This window comes from Saccopteryx leptura, chromosome 4, assembly GCF_036850995.1.
Source record: "Saccopteryx leptura isolate mSacLep1 chromosome 4, mSacLep1_pri_phased_curated, whole genome shotgun sequence".
NCBI classification, from domain to species: domain Eukaryota; kingdom Metazoa; phylum Chordata; class Mammalia; order Chiroptera; family Emballonuridae; genus Saccopteryx; species Saccopteryx leptura.
In genome coordinates this window covers 109,996,670-110,016,906 of record NC_089506.1, presented here as the reverse complement: position 1 = coordinate 110,016,906, position 20,237 = coordinate 109,996,670, and the positions used below count along the sequence as shown (strand labels likewise).

General features: G+C 41.8%; 1 protein-coding gene across 3 annotated transcripts in view; it reads left to right on the top strand.

Annotated features, from left to right (window-relative positions):
- Positions 1-14,667, top strand: part of LCP1 (lymphocyte cytosolic protein 1) — an 83,884-nt gene extending 69,217 nt beyond the window's left edge. For all 3 annotated transcript variants that reach the window (XM_066380970.1, XM_066380972.1, XM_066380971.1), the window contains 4 exons: positions 630-763; positions 8,187-8,310; positions 12,055-12,179; positions 12,896-14,667. In XM_066380970.1, coding sequence (XP_066237067.1) covers positions 630-763; positions 8,187-8,310; positions 12,055-12,179; positions 12,896-13,028 — 516 coding nt within the window. In that variant the 3' untranslated portion in view covers positions 13,029-14,667. The remainder of the gene's footprint in view (positions 1-629; positions 764-8,186; positions 8,311-12,054; positions 12,180-12,895) is intronic.
- The last annotated feature ends 5,570 nt before the right edge of the window (positions 14,668-20,237 follow it).

Sequence of the window (20,237 nt, the reverse complement as noted above, 5' to 3'; positions counted from 1 at the left end):
AGGTTTCTTTTTCCCCATTAAGATCCTCATTCTAATTTACTAAAGAATTGGAGCTTTGTACCAGCAGTTTGACTTGTACAAATGGTTTGTCTAATGTCAACACAGTAGGAACACATTGTTTTCGTAAAGTAGCAATGGGATTGGCGCAATTATTTCCTACCATTTCTCCTCTCTGTAATTCTCAATGATCCGAGAATAGCCACAGAATACCTGTCCCACATGTCAACCCACTATGTACATGTAGGATAGAGAATCCAGGTTTCCATGTCACTCATCATGAATTCAGCTATTTTAGGACTATTATGGACAGGTAACTGAGCACAGATCCCTATTTATGTTGTGTGTTGTAGCCATGAACATGTTCATAATGATGGATTCATTTTGGTTTTGCACTTAAAGCACACTATGAATATTTTGGGGTAGAAATGAAAGTTTTTGTTTAAGAAAAGATGAAAATTTCTTTGACTAATTTAGAATCCTAGAATTGCAGAACCAGGCGAGACCTGGGAGATCATTTAATCTGGCCATATTTATTTCATTTTGTGTCTTTATATTTATTATCTTATTTTACGTAGAATGTGTCACCATAGAAATAATGACATTAGATCATTGTCCTTTCTCCTCAACAGCTTGAGAACTGTAACTATGCAGTGGAACTGGGAAAGAATCAAGCCAAGTTTTCCCTGGTTGGCATTGGTGGACAAGATCTCAATGAAGGGAACCGCACGCTCACACTGGCCTTGGTTTGGCAGTTAATGAGAAGGTAATGCAACTTCGGGAAATGGATTTTTATTGAGTGTATTATTAACCTAGAGAAGTACTAGAAATTGTTTAGGAATGTGATTTAATCCAGAAAAACTGTATTTCAAGCTAAACTTAAAACCGAAAGAGTATTTTTTAATTTGGGGTTTTTTTTCCCCCTTTTAGTTGTATCAGTTTTGTTTTAGGTATTTTGAACCTCTAGTTACTAGGTTTATAAATATTTTAGATTGTTTTGTCTTCTTAATTAATCACCCACTTTTCATTACCTTTATGCCTGGTAATGTTCTTTTCTTTGAAATCTACTTTTTGTGCTATTAACATCGCCGCCCAGCTTCCTGTTGATGAGTGTTAGAATGGCATATCTTTTTTCCATCCTTTTACTTTGAAATTGACTTGTTGTAATAACAGTCAAATAAATTTGTAAAAACAGTCAAATAATATCCTTATTATCTTCAAAAGGAATTTTCAAAATAAGGGGGAAATATGCTACATTTACCTACATATCTGCCATTTCTGGTACTCTTCCTCCCATGGTATAGAGCCAGATTTCTATATGATATTCTTTGCCTTCTAAGACTATTTCTTTTAGTGCAGAGGAATAATTTCAGCTTCTACATGTCTGAAAAGTATTTCATTTTCATTTTCAAAATGTATTGTCTCCATGTGTAGAATTTTAGGTAGATAGTTTTTTCTCAAAGATAGTGTTTACTCTCTTTTGGCCTACATTTTGTTTCCAATGATACATCTGTTGTCATTTTTATCTTTCTCCCTCTGTATGCAATGTGTCTCTTTTCTCAACCTTCATTGTAAGATTTTATCTCTGGCTTTAAGCAATTTGGTTATAATGTCCTTTTGTGTTTTTCGTGCTTGAGGTTTGTCATGAATCTATGGGTTTTTAGTTTTCATCAAATTTGAGATAATTTTGGCCTATATTTTTTCAAATATGTCTCCTGTCCTTTTTACCTACCCCTGTTTTTTGGGGGGATTCAAGGTACATATATATTTGGTCATCTGAAGTTGCCCCAGAGTTCAGTGAAGCTCTGTTCATTTTGCTCCCCTATATTTCACTTTTTTCTCTGTATGTTGCATTTGGGATGATTTCTACTGTTTCATATACAAATTCATTACAAATTCATTACTCTTTTCTGCAGTGTCTACTCTTCCAGGGTACATCTGTATCCCAAACATTATAGTTTTCGTGTATAAAAATTTTATTTGCGTCTTTGGGGCATTTTCCATAGCTCTTTCCTCTACCTCCCTGAACAAATAGAATATAATTACAGTAACTGTTATTCCTAGGTCTGTTTCTATTCATTGATTTTTATCCTCACAAGGGGTCATATTTTCCTACTTCTTTGCATGCCTCCTCATTTTCTTATTGTATGAGAGACATCATGAATTTTACCTTGATGTGTGCTGGATTTTTCTGTCTTTATTTAATTCTTGAATTCAGTCGTGGGACACAGTTTGATCCATTTGAGGGTTACTTGAAGCCTTAATTAGTCTGGAGTTAATTTAATGTCTCCATTCTAAGATCATTTCTAACGAGTACTTTACTTGATGCTCCATGTATCATATGGCTCTTCCATTCTGACTGATGGAAACCAAATTATTTCCAGCCCCGTGCGGACTCCAAGCACTGTTCTGCCTGTTCATTTCTGACAGTTCTGTCCCCAGCCTCTGGCCGTTTCCTCACAGGCCTGCGCTGAGTAGTGCTCAGCTGAAGACTTGAGGCAAACCCTCTGAAGCTCTGTGGAGCTTTCTTTTTAAAGCACTCTATTCACTTACAGGCAGCTTCTTCTCTGCTATTCTGTCCCACAAATTCTAGGCCCCTTGGCTTCCTCGAGTTCTCAGCCCCTCGCCTCAACTCAGGGAGACTGTTGTGCTCAGTTTGGGTTCTCTCTCCTGCAACTGCAGTCTGGAAACGCTGCGTGCAACAGGCTGGAACAACCTTAGGGCTCACCGCGTTTATTTTCCCTCTCTCAGAGACCACTGTTTTGTGCTTTCAGTTATCCGGTGCCTGAACAACATTGTTTCTTGTGTTTCTTCAGATATTTAAGGAAGAAGGGTAAATCAGGCCCCTATTACTCCGTCACAGCCAGAAGCAGAATTGTTGCTAGTTCTTAAAAAAAAAATTAGATAACATTTAGAGTTGACCATAAACTTGATTGCTATGAGAGCTAGATGATGATATTAGAAACTAACAATGTAATGTAATAAAATATACAAACAGAAAATAAGTTTAAGAAAAAGAAGTGACCCTGACTCAGTAGTTGATTTGTCATCCTGATACTCCAAGGTTGTAGGCTCAATCCCCTGTCAAGGCACATACACGAATCAACCTACCCAACAATTATCTGATATCTAACAAGGTAATGGTAACCACAAGGTGGGTGGTGCACCTAGTTACTTCAGCTTTATTCCCAGGCCACTGTCTGCACATCCTTATATTCATAATGGTCCTTGAAGTAATTATGTCAATGTCTCCACGTGTTGAGGTAGTATAATCAGAAGTGATCATAATAGATTTTATAATTTGAGTCACATTTGCTTTATCAAATGTAGTGCTCCACTGCCCATTTCCAACCCGGGGCCTCCTTGAGGATTGAGGCAGGTGTCCTACAACTCCTCTGGTGCAGAAAACTCCAGAGGTTAGGAAATATCAACTCTATCTTCTATTTTACTTCATGTAACATTACTATCAGTTCCCAAGGGCCATTCTCACCAGTGTCTTTTCAGAAACTATTTTTGAACTGTTTTTTATTTTATTTTTATTTAGTGAGAGAAGGGGAGGCAGAGACAGGCTCCTGCATGCACCCTGACTGAGATCCACCCAGCAAGCCCAATAGGGGGTGATGCTCTGCCCATCTGGGGTGTTGCTGCATTGCTCAGCAACAGAGCTCTTCTTAGAACCTGAGGCAGAGACCATGGAGCCATCCTCAGTGCCCGGGGCCAACTCACTCCAGTGGAGCCATGGCTGCAGGAGGGGAAGGAAGAGAGAGAGAGAAGGGGAGGGGTGGAGAAGCAGATGGGCACTTCTCCTGTGTGCCCTAACTGGAAATCAAACCCAGGATATCCACACGCCAGGCTGACACTCTGCCACTGAGCCAACCGGCCAGGGCCACTGTTCTCTATTTTCTTTCACGTATGTTTTTAATTCTTAACAGTCTGGCTTTGGTACTGATTACTTCAAAAACCAAAGCACAAATCTTTTTAGATACAAAAGTTAAATTGACCTATGGGTTTGAATATAAAATAATCTTTGATATATTCTGTTTTAATTACTAAAAAACTCAGGCCAATTCTATTTTACCTTGAGTTTCACACAATCTGAAAATAACTTTGTAATAAGATCCTTGTTGTAGAGGTTTTATGAAAATGTAGTCCAAAGTTATACTTTATGGCTGGTGTATATGGGACAAGGTCTAGTCCGCTGCTGCTGTTGCCGCCTAGGTACTAAGTCGTTTTTCTCCTGAGTGTTTACTTTTAAAGAATTGTGCATGTAAGAAAGTGGAAAAAGGGATACGTTACTGATGAAGGTGTGGAAATGACTGATAATTATGTAACTGCTACCAGGAGTGATTTTTTTTCTCTATAAATGTCATATATTAACAGACCTATTATATTTAGAGCCACTTCTAGCTGGAATTTATTTCATTGGATTGAACAGACATGCTAATTTTGTCATTTATCTGGGCAGTGAATGTTATATCATTTTTTCCCTTAGCTCAGGAAGTAGGTGGAGTGCACTGCTTCTCTCCACATGAGAGTGTCCATAGAAAAGCTGAGACTTTTGATAAAGAGAAGTGAGAATTCAGTCCTAAGATGAGTGCAGCTGCTAGAAGATTAAACTTTGCTTTTATCATGCTATATACAGACATGACCTAAGGAAACAAGCACTAACTCACCATCCTTCATGAGTATACTAGGCAGAAATTCTTAAATGTTATGGTAGAAGCTGATAACTTAATACACATGCTACTTATTAAGAAACAAGCCTGACTGGCATCAACCTGGAATGCTGAGATTCCTGGTTCGAAACCCCAAGGTCACCAGCTTTGGCACAGGTTCACCAGCTTGAGCAAAGTGTCACTGGCTTAGCTGGAGCCCCCGGGTCAAGGCACATATGAGAAAGCAATCAATGAACAACTAAAGTGAAGTCACTATGAGTTGGCTTCTCATCTCTCCTCCCTCTTTCTCTTCCTGTCTCTCTCTCTCAAAAAAAAAAGAAAAAAGAAAGGAAAGAAGGAAGGGAGAGAGGGAGGGAGAGAGGAAGGAAGGAAGGAAGGAAGGAAGGAAGGAAGGAAGGAAGGAAGGAAGGAAGGAAGGAAGGAAGGAAGGAAGGAAGGAAGGGAGGGAGGGAGGGAGGGAGGGAGGGAGGGAGGGAGGGAGGGAGGGAGGAAGAAAAACAGAATAACAACAGGGCTGGCAACCTCTTTTTTTTTTTTTGTATTTTTCTTAAGTGAGAAGCAGGGTGGCAGAGAGACTCCTGTGTGCACCCGATCAGGATCCACCCAGCAAGCCCACTAGGGGGCAATGTTCTGCCCATCTGGGGCCATTTTTACATTGCAACTGGAACCATTTTAGCGCCTGAGGCAAGGCCCTAGTGCTATCCTCAGCACCCGGGCCAACTTGCTCCAATGGAGTAGAGTCATGGCTGTGGGAGGGGAAGAGAGAGAGAGAGAGAGAAGGGAGAGGGGGAGGGTGGTTAAGCAGATGGTCTCTTCTCCTGTGTGACCTGACTGGGAATTGAACCCAGGACATCAACACACCGGCCTGACGCTCTACCACTGAGCCAACCAGCCAGGGCTTGGCAGCCTCTTTGAAAATACTCTTGAGGTGGATATGAGGCCTATACTTATTGGTACTGAGACCAATTGCCATTGGAGGAAAAATACAATTTACACACAAATTAGTTGCAAGAATCATACAGGCAGTTTATTACTCACAGATCCTATGGCGTGCTTGGGTACAGCTGAATGGGGCCCATCAGCATGCTCCTCTCAGCTGTCCTTGGTCAGAGTGGTGTGGAGGCAGTCCACATTCAACGCTGGGAGTCTGGGAGTCTGGACAACTGCCTGCAGCTGGGGCCCCCTTGGCTTAAGTACCCTTTCTGGCATGTGCCTTCTAACAGGTGTTAATCTACGGGATTATCAATCACATCAAGCTGCTTTTGGAGAGTTCCTCACAGGGAGCTCTTTTTATCTATATATAATTTCAGACATACTCTAATGGCCCTGCGCAGAGGGCATGGTCTTGCCTATCATATCGGTACACACTAATTAGCTTTTACCCAGAGGGCATAACCTTATTCACTTGCCTAAATGGCTTTTAATATTATATCCTAACTTATTTCTATCTGTCTTCTATACTGCACAAAAATTAAGGGATAGTGTATCATTTCATATTCATTTTGGAATATTCCCTAATTTTTGTGAGCAGCATATATTTTTCTATATTTCTATAACATTATATTACTGTAACAATTATGAACAGATCAAAATGAGGGCCTTTTTTGAAAGTAAGGATATTTTGAAAATCTACCTGGCACTTACCCCATTTGTCCTTATCAGTCCTTAGAGCTTTGGTTCCATCTCTGGGTCGACAGTAAGCATTAGTCATCTCGACTTTCTCTGGGAGAGGCTGTTCTATTTATTTTACATACCACTTCATCCTTCCATTTCCTAGGTGTCTAGATGCTCAATAATATGTATGAGGCACTCTGCTAACCCCTGAAAACACTATGATAAACAGGGTTATAGATTTTGCCAGAGAGGACATGGTATGTAGACAGAGACATGTACACCAATACCATCAACAGTTCTGGAGAACAGGTTGGAAGTACAGTAAGTGTAATAATAATGATTAGTACACTGTATCGGTCAGGAAAATGATGTTGAACTGGGAATTGTTTAAAGCATTAGAAATCCTTTGCCAGAGAACAGCTGAGTCACAGAAGCAGGAGGATGCCTGGTGTGGTAGGGGAGCTGCTGCTGGTTCTGTGAGGTTGATGTGGGTGTGTTCACCAAGGGCCTGGGGATAAGAGAGGGGGGGAATAAGAAATCAGACATGCACCTAAAGGAGACATTACAGCCAAATTTTGAAAGGCCTCTTGTCCATTCTACGGAATATTTTTGGTCATGGAGAGTCACTTTAAATTACATGACCAGAACTTTACTTTAGAAAGGTTATTCTATGAGGAGCAGAGGCAGAATGAAGAGGAACCAGTTGATTTGAGGGAGGGAGTTTGAAGAGACATAATCTAGAGGACAGCGATGCCTAATTGGTAAAAGTGTGTGTGTGTGTGTGTGTGTGTGTGTGTGTGTGTGTGTGTGTGTGTGAATTGCAGGAGCCCTTTACCTCCCCACCTGCAATGATGGAAAGGTGCTGTAACCTGGAGGAAGCAGGACATCACTACTGTTCAGAGATTCAACTTGAAACCCATTTGGACAATTTTGGGAGAATTGTGTTTTCCATTGAAGCAATAACTGGCAGAAGACACACAATAGATTATGTATGCAGAATCCCAGACACCCTTTTAGAAGGTGACCTCATTTAGGTAGGCCCTCCCCCCGAAGAAGACCCAGTGGCAGGATACTTGAGTTTCAGACTGACCAGTGCAAACTGAAACCCTAGCCCTGAGATCTTTCAAGGGTAATTTGACCCCCTCCTGCAAGTCTGAACCTTTAGGCTAACAAACCTGCTCAACTGCTTGGCTTTCTTTGTGTATTTACCCCGTCAGAGGGAACGGTGAGTTTTCTCTGTTCCATGAAAATTTAACTTGAAGCTTCTTAGTAAGTTTCCCAAACAAGCATAACAGTATCTAAGGTGATTCTTACTCTCTCAGACTGGAGATTAACTTTGGTTTCTACTTCAAAGTGACTTTCATTGTAGTAAAGCTCCAGTGGTGCAATCGGTTAGCGCGCGGTGCTTATACGACTTTCATTGTGAGGTATTCCTAATATTTCTACTTCCATGATGTAAAAAGGAGATATATATATGATATATATATGAGTGTTGTCTACTTGGGCTTTTCTAACGTTGAATTATTCCTTCACTTCTTTTTCTGGTCCTTTAGGAAAAACATTACAGTAGTGGTTCAAAGCTTTGACATCATCTTCCCTCCCTTGCCTCTCCTCTCATCTGCCTTCTCTTCCTACCCAGAGCAATGGCAGTGCTTAAAAGGAAGTATTTGCTCTTCTGCATCTCATTCCAACAACCATAAAGTTACATTTTAAGTTATCCTAAAAGGAACTAATATATATACCCCCCCCCCACACACACACACACACTAATGTAGTGGTGTCCAAGCTATCTTTTGTGAGATACCTAGAAAGAAGAGAATATTTTCTACCCTAGCTACATTCTATGATTTTGAATTATTTAGCAACTTTTCTTCAGAAATTATCCTTGATTTTGTTTAGGTACACACTGAATATTCTGGAAGAAATTGGTGGTGGGCAGAAGGTCAACGATGACATTATTGTCAACTGGGTGAATGAAACATTGAAGGAAGCAGGGAAACATTCATCTATCTCCAGTTTCAAGGTAAAATCCTTCATCTACTGCTCATGGCCACCTGGGCTCCATGCTTATCGTTACTGTTTTCTGTCTGTTTTAAAGTGACCTGAAGTATTAAGTATTTTGGTTTCCCCCCAATTTTGACTTTGCTAAATGACCCATTATTGTTTTGATGTTCATAAGCCATTCACAGTGACAAATTTCTTGTCACTTTCTCCTATAATTAATTTTTTAAAATCATTTTTACACATTGTTCTTCCAAAGTACAGTAACATAAAATATAATAATGTTTTTAAAGTGTGCACAGCGCCATGTTTAGGATTAACATTATGGTCATGAAATGTAAAATGTAGTATTTTCTGAGAAAAAGCAGTTATGTACTTGTATCCAAATCCCATTTTTTTATTAATAGCAGCATTATCTTTTATTATATCTCTAAGCTCATGTTTATATGTTAACTGGATTCTTCCTCAAAGGACCTGTGCACTTTTGATGCATATTATGATGTCTGTGTCATCTTAACTACCTTTTTCTGGTTTAAATGTCAAGATTAAGAGAAAGGACCACTTTGGATTTGTATGGATAGGGTCAGTGAGGCAGTTCATCCAGATATCAACCCTATGCTTCAAAATCAAGAAGAAAATGAACATCTCTCCCCACCAGAAAGGGCAGAAGGTGTCTCTGGGTTGGGCTGTACTGGGCGTGCCCAATCCTATCGAGCTTATCCCGAGAACAGCCACCTCTCCCCCCTCCCAGCTTCCCGTTCAGACCGGATGACTGAGAAGAGGTGCAAAGGGTGGTGACAGACGTGAACAAGTTCTCCCAGAAGGATATTTGGAAAGGTGGCAGAGAAGAGCAGGGAAGAACACGCCCCGTATAGAATGTGCTCTGAGTCCCAGGGGCTTCTTGTTTTCATGTCTCCTTTCATCTTCACGGACACTGTGAAGTCAGCTTTACTGTTTTCCCCACTGTATAGATGAGGAAACTGGAGTTCAGGTCAGTTCTGAGGTTAGAGCTAGTGATTGCAAGTGACAGTGCAGGTGAGGAGAAAGCACCTTTTACCTGTGGGTGAGGTTGTAGAGCAGAGGGCTTGATAGGGCACTAACCATTACAGTTAAATAGCCCAGGGGTGCATTTCACTGTAAACAGCTGCCCCTGAAGCCCGCTCTGAGGTGTTCTCATGGGGACTCAGTCTTGGGAATGTTTGACAATTCTTTTGCTCCTTGTTTTTCTCTGAGCTAACTTAATCCTCTCACTAAGTCATTTTAGAATGGATTAAGTAAAAAGGGCTACAAAAAAAAAAATGTCAAATTAACCCCACATTGCTTTTTCAGTGAAACTCTCAGTAAAAGATCACAATCACAAATAATATGGTGACAGAAAATGATTTGACTTTGGGTAATGGGTACATAACACAACCAACAGTTCAAATGTTATAGAGATGTTTACCTGAAACCTATGTGTTCTATTGACCAATATCACCCCATTAAATATAATTTTCTAAATAAAATTTTTTTAAAAAAAGAAACAACACAGTCGATTTGCCATTGTGGAAATTTTCCTTGTTCTTTTCCTTCTCAACTATGAATGCTGCCAGCTGCTGGTCAGTTCTCTGCCCATCAGCACTTCCACAAGATTGTGGGAAGAAAGCAGAAAAAAAGGCAAAACTCAAATCTCCACATTTTGCTTCCCTTGTGCTTCTTCACCAAAAAATTCTGTGAAGAGAGAAACTGAGGATAATTGTGGAAATTAGATTATGATTATACGTTGATTTTAATTTTGTGGTAGTTTTTATATTACCCAGGAGTAAATAAAAATAGACACATTATATATAAATATTTTAAATCTTGCTCTACCTGTACAGAAGACCAATGCTAGAGGCCTAGCATCTTACAGGTATCCTGTGCCTTGTGTCTTGCTTAGAATTGATTCTAATTTGGACCCTTGAAGTATGGTGTTTGGACTTGACTGTGCTTAGATAGAAGCAAGTAGCTGTTTCTCCATGTTTGTACTCACAGGTTTCCAGGAGAGAGAACAGATGGCTCAAAGTTTTGTGCATTTAAACCTTAAGGGAACAGCCTAACTTGTGGTGGCGCAGTGGATAAAGCGTCGACCTGGAAATGCTGAGGTCGCCGGTTCGAAACCCTGGGCTTGCCTGGTCAAGGCACATATGGGAGTTGATGCTTCCAGCTCCTTCCCCTGTCTCTCTCTCCTCTCTCTCTCTCTCTCTCTCTCTCTCTCTCCTCTCTAAAATGAATAAATAAAATAAAATAAATTTTTAAAAAATTGACTTTTAAACCTTAAGGGAACATTTACAGCTCCAGGTGTGACTAACAAAATGTTTACAAATGCCAAAGAAAGAACCCAGGATTTTGAGTCAGAATGCCTGGGTTAAAATCCCAGCTCCACAAGGCTTACCAGCTTGGACCCAAGGTCGCTGGCTCGAGCAAGGGGTTACTCGGTCTGCTGAGGCCCACAATCAAGACACATATGAGAAAGCAATCAATGAACTACTAAGGTGTAGCAAGGAAAAACTGATGATTGATGCTTCTCATTCATCTCTCTCTGTTCCTGTCTGTCTGTCCCTATGTATCCCTCTCTCTGACTCACTGTCTCTGTGTAAAAAAAAAAAATAAAAAAAAAAAAAAATTAAAGAAAACAATGGATTGATTTTTAAAAAAAATAAAAAATAAAAATCCCAGCTTCACCACTTACGAGCAAGTCACTTATCCTCAGAAACTCCCTTTACTCATGTAAATTAAATTTAGATGCCTACATCTGTGGTGACAAGTGAAATAACTTATTTAAAAAGGTGAAGGGATTAAGCCAACCCACTCTCCCTCCTCCCCCCCCCCCCACACACACAAAAACAAACTCATAAACACGGACAGCAGTATGGAGATTATCAGAAAAGGAAAGAGGATTGGGAAGAGGTAGAAGAGGGTAAAGAGCAGATCACTGGTGATGGGAGTGGTGAACTCCCATCACTGACTTGGGGTGGTGAACACACAATGCAATATATAGATGATGCATTACAGATTGTACACCTGAAACCTATGTAATTTTAATTAACCAGTCATCGCAATAAATTTAAAGTAATTATTGTAGGAAGAGAAGAAAATTTAACTTATAATTGTAAAAAAAAGAAAAGAAAAAAGTGCCGAGCAAACTGTGGGACACCAACGAATATTAGTTACTGTCATTGTATTTAATCACATAATTGCCAACACAGTCTCCCTGGACCTATGGACTCTTTTCTTTCCTTGAGGTCCTCTAGAAATGAGCATCTACTGAGACTCATGTCCAATGGAGCCCCTATCACTATTCCTGCCATCACTTCTGGGGTGGCCCCAAATGATGCAAAGTCTCTCCTTACATCTTTAGTCTCTTCTTTCTGTTGGTTTCTTTTTCAAATCATTCCTTCCTCTACTCTTAGCACTAGTTACATTAACATTCCAACCTCTCTGCTTTTCTTTAATTGTGCTTATTTCATTCACTCCCTATTTGAGGAGACTCCCCTCCTATTGGCAGATTGAGGGTTTCCCCTGCTTAGTAAGCCACTACGAAGCTACTGGTGTCCGTACAGAAACTACAATAGATTTGAAGCAACAATTGATTTGAAACTACAATTTATGTGCCACACTGTTGTTGCATTTCCCATACCAAGCGGCATGTATTTCATGTTTAAGATGAAAGAACCACTCACTTCCCTTGAGTGAAACAGAAGTAACTTGGGGCATACTGACAAAACCCACCTTTCTCTATGTGCAGGACCCAAAGATTAGTACAAGTTTGCCTGTTCTGGATCTCATCGATGCCATTCAACCCGGTTCCATTAACTATGATCTTCTGAAGACAGAAAACCTGGACGATGACGAGAAACTCAACAATGCAAAGTATGTAAATAATCCTGAGGTCAGGGAGGGAAGAACCCAACTGGCAACTCAATACCTATGAAGTCTATTGCTTGTGCTTTTGTGCAAACACTTAATTTCACTATTGATGCTTTTTCTTCTTGAAAGTTACTGTGTCCCATCATCATTATTTTAGATATTATGCAATAGTATTTTAAGTTTCCTAGTGTTAGAGGGAGCAAGACTAAAAGCAAGTCTATTATTCCAATTGAAAAGCAAGCCTGTATCTTTAACTTTGTAAGACCAATTTTCTAATCATAATCTGTAGGAGACATCTTAAATAAAATTTGCACATGGCAGGCCCGAATATAAACATCCTTTTGTGAATACCCATGGATATGAATGGGCAAGTGATGGGGTTCAAGATCAGTCTTCACCAGCTTGGGAGCAGCTGCCACTTACTTTACTATGTAGTATGAGGGACAGAGAAGATCTCTAAGGACATGTAATAAATATGATAGGCTAGACAGCCGGTCTGATGGAGTTGGGAGCTTTATAGAGCCAAGATTTGCCCATTAAAATGGGAGGGTGTCAGTGACTGGCTCTAGTGACAATGGGAGTGAGTTCTGTGTTATATATAGTATATAATATATAGTATATAGTGTGTAGTATATAGTGAATGATTATAACCGTGATACTGAGGGGATCATAGTTTGTTGCTCTGGCTCTCCTCATTCTTCCTCTTTTCTCCCTTTTAGGTATGCCATCTCTATGGCCCGAAAAATTGGAGCAAGAGTGTATGCCCTTCCAGAAGACCTGGTTGAAGTGAACCCCAAAATGGTCATGACAGTGTTTGCTTGCCTCATGGGGAAAGGAATGAAGAGGGTTTAAGGCCCAGCAGGGCGGGGCTGGAGGCGCACACCTGACTGCTCGCCAGCCACTGCGTGCTCTCAGGAAGCGCGGAGACGGGGGACGCTTCAAGCCATTCCACTATGTTCGACTTGGTGATATTATACAAGATTCCCAAAAGAGTATATGCGTTCAGCCAAGTAGCCTCTCTGTACTTTCAACAAAACATGCTTTATTCTTTGCAAAAGACCAAATCTCATACAAATATATTTTTTTAACCATTGAATTTATTGCTTCTTTGAAAATCTTCAGAAAAAAAAGAACTTATTTTCCAAGTATTGTTCCTGCTTCCTGCCATTAGTCAAATATAGAAGCTACAGCATTTTTTATTTTAATGCAATCTTTCAAACCAGTTTAATTTGGCTGCGTTTTTGTTTAAGGTGAGGACCAGAGGGAATCAGCAAGCCTAAAGCCTGTTGCAGGAGGCCAACAATTGACCTGTGGCAAGCCTCTTTTCCTGTCCCCGTTCCTACACTCTCTCTTTAGGAGTTTGTTCTCCACCCTCTCAGAACTATGCCTGCTCTCTGACCCCCTTCTAACGGCTCTCCTTGTTTGTCTCCGAGCCATTTTGGGTGTCTGACAAATCAGTCAGGTTATTGGTGCCCCAAGTGTCTCTGGTAACCTGCAGAAGTAAGGCTCATCATCAGAGCTTTTCCTCAGAACTAGAGTCCCATTTGTTATCAGTTGTTGTTGTTTTCAGCCAATAGGAAGCCTTCTGTTTTTAACCCTAGGATTTGAGTTCAGACCAGAGCTAACACCTTAAATACGGTGCCTTCAGGTTGAATTCCAAGGAGGATGCAATTGAGCAGCAAACCACCAGGGGACAGTGTGGAGCCATACCAAAGCATCCATCCTTGGGTGCTGCCTCTCCATGTATTGAGCTCTGCAAGTTAGACCTACTTATTGGGGTGTGGCTAAATATCTGGTGAGTGGGGACAATCCTACTCTGCTTTAATTTGCTCTTAGAGCTTAGTGTATCTAATTGCTGCCAGGCCATCTTATCAATGTTTACTTTTTTGGTACAGTAGAAGCTTTCACCACTCCCAAACTCCCAGGGGGCAATATATGCCAATGAACACAGCTTACCACCCCCTCAAACGTACACACTCACTTAAACACATGCCTAGCCATACTTAGTCAGATGTCAAGCTGGATAAGAACTGGCTGAGCTGCTTTACAAAGAGCTAATTTACTAGATATTTAAAGAATTCCAAAATAAAACCAGAGGGACAGTGTGTTTGAGCAAACTTAACTGATTATGCAATTTCCATGAAAACCTACTGAAAGCTAAGAAGAAACAGAACATTGTGAACCAACACTAGACTTCCTCTTTAGTGCGGGAAGGGCTCATCAATGAGGTGTCTTCTGGAGAGGTTGTATACAATGGAACTCAGCCATTCTTCAAAGCAATTGAAATGCTGCTGCTTGGCAGTGGGCTCAGGAAGTCAGGGTGTGGCTTCTGTGGCATCTGAATGCAAAGGGGTTAACTTTGTCTTCATCTACACCCAACGTAGTCTCAGGTGATCCTCTCCCATTCGCCTCCAGGAAGAATGTTACTGCCTTAACTGAAAATGAAGGTAATGTTCAAAACCTCTCCAAATAAAATGTTCCTTCTATTGAATTCCTTTGATGGTTTTATAACTCATTAATTCATTCATGCAGCCAGCATGCATTGAACGCCTAATTTAGTGTTAGCACTGTACAAAGTTTGGAGAATATGCCAATTAATGAGACAGGTATTGCCCCCAGCTGATCAGGAAAGATGTTAAACAGATAAACTGACAGGTTGGTAAGTGATCAACAAAGGCAGGGTGAGGCTGGAGTTTATAACAGAGAAAACAGTGTAAGAAATGGTTTGGCTAAAAACAGAAGAATAAGTTGGAGAGAGCTTGACAAAGTGGAGGCTAAAATTAGAGTTGAGACCCAAGTTCTCAGAATCACACTAAACCCAGTCATGAACAAATGCCAGACTTAGGGATTGAGGCAAAACAGCTTCTGGAGTGACTTGAGAAGGAATCCTTTGGTTTGGCAGTGCCAAGGGATCTCCTCACTAGCCTGCTGGGGCTCACTTTCATAGGCAGAGGGGAGGAGGGTATGCTGAGGTATTCTGCGCAGTGGGTCCCTCTCAAGCAGGTGGCTGTGACAGAAAAGCATTTGTCATGTTCATATTCTGATAGTGAGGCATCACACAGCCACACAGCCACTAAGAAGCTGAGTTTTTATGTATAAACTGTGTCCTGATACACTAGCAGCACCTTTTTTTGTGATGGCTTGTTCCTGGCCAGAACATTCCTGCAACTTCTACACTTAGAAGGTAGCTGCCTTCCATACATATCAAGAGGTTACAAATATTAAGTTTGGTGGGGTTCTTTTGGGGGGGCGTTTGTTTGTCTGTTTGTTGTACAAGACTGCACTGACAGGTCACCTGAACAGTTACGGATAGCAGAATAAGAACTCTCAAAGGAAAGCCCAGATTCTCTTGTAGAAGAAAAAGATAAGGGAATACAGCAATCTAAACATGATTGCTTTTCTAAATTTAAAGTTTATTGTTACATTTTAAATACATTGTTCTAAAGGGTCTATGGAAAGTAGCGCACCTTCCCACCGCTACATCTAGTGGTGTTGCTTTGAAACCACATCATACCAGCTCACTGAAGCCAGTTGTGTGATCCTATTGTTAAACCATTGTTCACCTGAAATTGCCCATGATGGAGGTAATTACACCACAGATATAATCTAACTCTACAAATAAGGATTTTTAAAAAAATTTTCCAGAGAGCTAGTTTGTCAACCAACTACCACCTCTGTCCTAGTTCCCCAGTGTCCCTCCTAGTCAGCAGCTACTGCGACCTATTGATTTTGTGTCCTCCTAGAAATCTTTTCTGCACATATTACACACACACCTTTTAATTACAAACTATATTACAAGTTTATTTCTTACTATACACATCATTCTGCGTCTTACTTTTCTCACTTATTCTATCTTGGAGATTGTTCCATATTTGTACATGTAGACCTGCCTCAACATTTTCACCAGATGCTAGTATTCTATTGTATGGGTGTGCCAAGCTGCATTTAACCACTGGCTCATACATGGATATTTAAGCTGTTTACATAGTTTGCCTCAGCACATAAGGCCACAATAATATTATACCCACTTTTTTTAAGTAAAAGGAGGAGATATAGTGAGACAGATTCCTGCATGCACCCCAACCAGGGTCCACCCGGAAGCCCCCATCTGGGGCCAATGTTCGAATCAACTGAGCTATTCTCAACACCTGGGGGTGATACTTAGACCAATGATCTATCCTCAGTTCTCAGGGCTGACACTTGAACCAATTGAGCCACTGGCTGCAGGAGGAGAAGAGGAAGAGAAGTGGGAAAGGGAGGGGAGGAGAAGCAGATGGTTGCTTCTCTTGTGTGTCCTGTCCGGGCATTGAACCTGGGACATCCACACACTGGACGAATACTCCATCCATTGAGCCAACCAGCCAGTGCCTATTACTCCCACTTCTTGTGCGCAGAATGTTAATTTTAATTTGGTAGATACTCATCAAGTTTCTCTTCTAGCAAACGTATTGAACATTGGATAATAAAACATATTCTCCTCTTAGGTCTCCCCAAATTATTTGAAAAAGAACCCTGAACTGAGATGGACCCCCAAACTGATTCTAACCTCTACATTTTATGTCTAAAGAAGCATGTTAATCCAGCAAGGAGATAATATGTGGGCACACATGCACATGCATAATGTAATCAAAAGCAGAATATGATAAATGCTGTAACAAAGTTAGAACTAAAGTTTGGGAGCTCAGGGAGGGAATTAGCTCTGAATGAAGGATTTGCAGAAGTCTTGTTCCAACCTTTGGTCACTTGAACTAACTGCTGGCAGTGGTCTCTTAGTGGACTTAGCATTGTTTTGCCCAGCACATCTCTGCCAGCGTCATGATCCAGGAACCAGAGCTGGTGCTGAGAACAAGTCAGCAGGCTGAACTGATCCTCTTGTGAAATCCGGTCATTGACGGTTTCCTAATAAAACTCTTGTATTTAAACTCTCAGCTGCCAAAGCCTGCTGCTTACTCTGGGTCCTCTCTCTTCACTTCTGAAAGACAGACCATTGGGTCTGTACATGGGAGACAGAGAAACAACTGCGTAGATATTTTCTCATATCTAAAATACACACATATTTGATTACCCACCATGGGTGAGGCACAAAGTCGCACTGCAGGTCATCTAGTCAATATCTACCATCTCCCCATTAACCCAGGGACAGATCAGCAAAGTGGCAGTAATATTAATGTTAACTGGTCTGTCAAAATTGGGGAGTTTTGTTTATACAAGTGTTTTGGTTCATATAGAGCTGTCATATATCAAGAGAATTGGAATGCATGCAAATATTTCATTCCAAAGCTACGTGTAATCTCACAGGAAAGTCAATGACTCAGCAGGCATTTCCAGACCCGGCTGTCCCAGGAGCCCACTGTAGGAGCCCAGGCTGTTCACACCTTCTTGCTTGAAGTACAGCTAATCAGGCCAGGGGCACCCAGAGGCTGATTAGCAAGGCAGTCTCAGCTCCGACCCAGACCAACTAAATCAGAACCTGCATTTTAATAAGATCCCCAATTAATTTGTATGCACATTAAAGTTTGAGAAACAGGGTCCTAAAAGAAGTTATCTTAAAAGGTCTGCAGTCAACAGTTACATTAAACCAGCTTTAACTTAAAGGACACTTTCCCAATTACATTAGACTGGAGAGGTTAAAGTAACTTTCCTCTCATGTTTTCTCATTGTCAGTATCTGTTTGAAATAGCGTGGCTCTCCCTCTGTTTGGGTGCGCCCAGCCTCGCCCTTTGCTCTCTCCCTCCCCCATTGGTTTAGCTCTTCCTTGCAGCACCCACACACCGGCACTGGCCCCAAGAGCTGCATCTCCCTGGTCCTGCTGGGTAAAATTACGGTGTCTCTTGGCACGATATCTCTTCCTGGCTCCCCAGGACTGTCACTTTAATGCATCTGACCCCGTGGCATATCACTCAAGTCTTCCCTTCTGTTCTTTCACTTCCTATATCAAACCAACTGGCTTTTTCTCCCATGGTCTCTAGAGTGGTTTCTCTAGGACTTGTGGTGACAACTAGACTTTAGGATGCTTAAGAATAACCTGGGGATGACGTCAGAGTAATGGCGGGGTAGGAAGCGATACCGATAAATCTCCCCCAAAACTCAACAAGATCTTCAACCAGAAACAGAAAAACCTATACTTGGAGCTTCCAGATGCTTCGCAATACACCCAAAGGTATGATTGAGTGAAAAATTGGCTAAATATATAACCAAACCCCGAAGGAAATAGGGAGTAAGAAATGCTCCGCCTTCCTCACTAACCTAAACAGGGCGGCTTTCTCTGGTAACTGTGAATATAGAAACTGAGGCGGGCAAAAGGGGTGAATACAAACGGCCGAACCAGGCTGTGGCACGGAGATCCAAGCCGAGGAAAATCTGATCCTGTGGCAACCCGGGCAATACAAGCTAATACTCGCGCCAAACCCAAACAAAGAAAGACAAGCGGCGCGGCCATTTTACCCGGTCTCCTGGCTGGTGCGCAGTTAGTGGGCGAGAGATTTCTTCCTAGGCCCCGGGAGTCAGTGCCCGTGTTGCCCCACGGAGAGGCAGGGTCAGAGGCCTTTCTGTGGGCCGAGGGCAGAGTCTCTGGGCAGCCCCAGCGCCCTGGGAAAGCCACGCACGGGAGGGAGTGAGAACTAATTCCAACGGTGGAGATTTTCCGTGCTGGAGGGGGTTTCACTCAGAGGGAATCGCGGCCGGCCTCATATCCTGGTTTGCGCGCGCAGATAAGGAGTGAGCGATTCCTCCGAGTGCCTCGGCAGTGCGCACCCGTGTCATCGCACAGAGGAGCAGAGTCAGGGGCCTTTGTGTGGGCCAAAGCGGAATCTCGGGCCGCCCCAGCGCCTTGCAAAAGCCGCGCACGGGGACGGAGCGAGACTCAATTCCAACGCTGCAACTTTTCCCTGCGGTTGGGGGTTTCACTCAGAGTGTGAGACTGCTGGCCGGATATCCTGGTCTGCGCGCGCAGCCAGTGAGTGAGTTTCCTCCAAGAGCCCCGGAAGTGGGCACCCGCTTGTGTTACCGGACAGAGTGGCAGAGCCAGAGGTCTTTGAATGGCCGGAAAGCCCGCCTGATTATGCTAGCAGCTCTGACTGACTGAGCCTTACCCAGAGCCCTGTGCTGAGTGGAAATAGAGTGGGGAGTTGCCAGCTCTTTGAGCCTCTTACTATCCAGGCAGAGGCAGCAGCAACCCCATAGCTGGATTATCAGGCTACTAATTGAGGAAGGAAAGACTAGGAGAAAGGCTCTAGGAACACGGACTCTCTCACTGTCGGAGCCTATAAATGCTAATAGCCTAGACTGCCAACGAGACTAAAGCACAATACATGACATTGCCATAGAGACTTATCAACTGCAAACCTCCACCTGAGCGTGGCAAAGGGGCAAAACCCGGGGTACAGAGTCACCGACCAGGAAGAGGGAGAGAAAAGAAAAAGCAAGAAGATAACCTCTCAAAATCAAGAATAATCTGCAGACTTTATAACCTATCCCATTTTATTATATTTGTTCGTTTGTTTCTCTTATCTTCATTCTTGATACTTTTTTTTTCCTCCTCCAATTTGGCCGATTAACTCTCTACCGGTCTTACTCTCTCTTCTCCTTGAACTACACTACCCATAAGTGTTACATCTCCCATTATCTTTTCTCTTCTCTTCCTTTCTCTCTATGAGGGTTGCACTCCAAAACCCTTAACTCTCTCTCTCTCTCTCCTTTCTTTTTTCTTCTTTTAGTGGTTCCCTCTTTTTTCTCTCTCTCTCTCTCTTTCTTTTCTCCCTCTATATTAGTTTCTTCCTTTCTCCTTTACATCTCCTCTCACTCAAACCTCAATAACAAACAAATTATCTTATCTGGGACTCAAACTTATGTTTGTGGCATTCTGGGGGGTTTTTACTTCACCTTTTTAACTCACTAGCAGTGCTCCCATCCCTGGCTCTCCATATTATCTAGTTCTTGTTCCACTAAATAAAATAGTAATTTTTTAATTTGTCCCTCCATTTTTCCGTTTTCCTCTTAATCCTCTCATCATAACTCTTAGACAACCAACACCTAAAAGCAAATCATATTATTCTTGACCCA